This window comes from Buceros rhinoceros, unplaced genomic scaffold (genome assembly GCF_000710305.1).
Source record: "Buceros rhinoceros silvestris isolate BGI_N320 unplaced genomic scaffold, ASM71030v1 scaffold13642, whole genome shotgun sequence".
Taxonomy (NCBI): Eukaryota; Metazoa; Chordata; class Aves; order Bucerotiformes; family Bucerotidae; genus Buceros; species Buceros rhinoceros.
This window is the reverse complement of record NW_010400780.1, coordinates 58,220-59,192: the sequence shown is the minus strand read 5'-3', so window position 1 is coordinate 59,192 and position 973 is coordinate 58,220. Positions and strand designations below refer to the sequence as shown.

General features: G+C 37.2%; 1 protein-coding gene across 1 annotated transcript in view; it reads right to left on the bottom strand.

The window, feature by feature from the left end:
- The window catches only part of GAB1 (GRB2-associated binding protein 1), a 63,437-nt gene that overhangs the window by 42,668 nt on the left and 19,796 nt on the right, over positions 1–973 (bottom strand). Inside the window, exon 5 of the mRNA XM_010132025.1 lies at positions 351–645. Within this exon, the coding sequence (XP_010130327.1) occupies positions 351–645 (295 nt within the window). The remainder of the gene's footprint in view (positions 1–350; positions 646–973) is intronic.

The window sequence follows — 973 nt, the reverse complement described above, 5'->3', positions numbered from 1 at the left end:
TTCCTGCTTGCATAACCATATGTTTTTATACTGAATGGGATTCCTTTGATGATTATGATGATCTTCTGTTTTGCATGGTTTTATTTAAAAATTTCTCCTATACTTTCAAGACCTAACATCATGCAAAACAGAAGAGCATCATCCAAGTTCTATGGCACACTTAATTTGTAACAAATTCTTAGCATCTCCCTCTGTTCTGCTTACTTTTTTTCCAGAGTAACAAGGAAGTTTCACAGCCAATGCACACAAGTTTTAAGACATATGCCAGCTAAAGATAGACATCTGATCTTTGAAACTTTCTTTGCATGTAGGCACCACACTTTCTCAGAAAAAACAACAAAAAAACTTACCCTCATCTGTAGGGTTGAACCCACAGATATCACAGATACATCGAACCCACTTATTCATCTCCTCCTCGCTGTCTGCTACCAAATAGAAAACTCTGTCTATGGTGTTGATATCAAAAATGTAACTGTTTTCAAACTCTTTTTTGTTGAATGTTAATCCAGCATCCACTTGCTGACACAAATTTAAGTCAATAATACGGATAGGCTTCTTGGCATGGTCATTTTTGTAGTATTCCAGTACATCTGGATCCCCCGTTAAACGGCCGCTGCGAAGCACAAACCATCTCCTCTTCCATGCCTAAAAATGAGAGAGAAAAAAGGGAGAAAAATTAGAAGAAATCATACTTCAAGACTGTTAGCTTTTGTGTATGGTTTTAACCTGGGTTGAACCAAGTAATAGTAAGTAGTTGAACTGTAATTCTAAAAGATTACACACCAGAAACCTACATTTATGCATTGTTACAACAGAGGCCTAGAGGACTAGTAAATTTGTATTTTAAAGTTTATTTCTTCTGTGTCTGAGCTTTGGGTTTAAGAAGGGGACACATAATTAACTTACTGTTTACAAAATGAGAAAGGATGAATCCAGTAAAGAAAAAAAGGGGGGACGGGACCGGGGCGGGGGG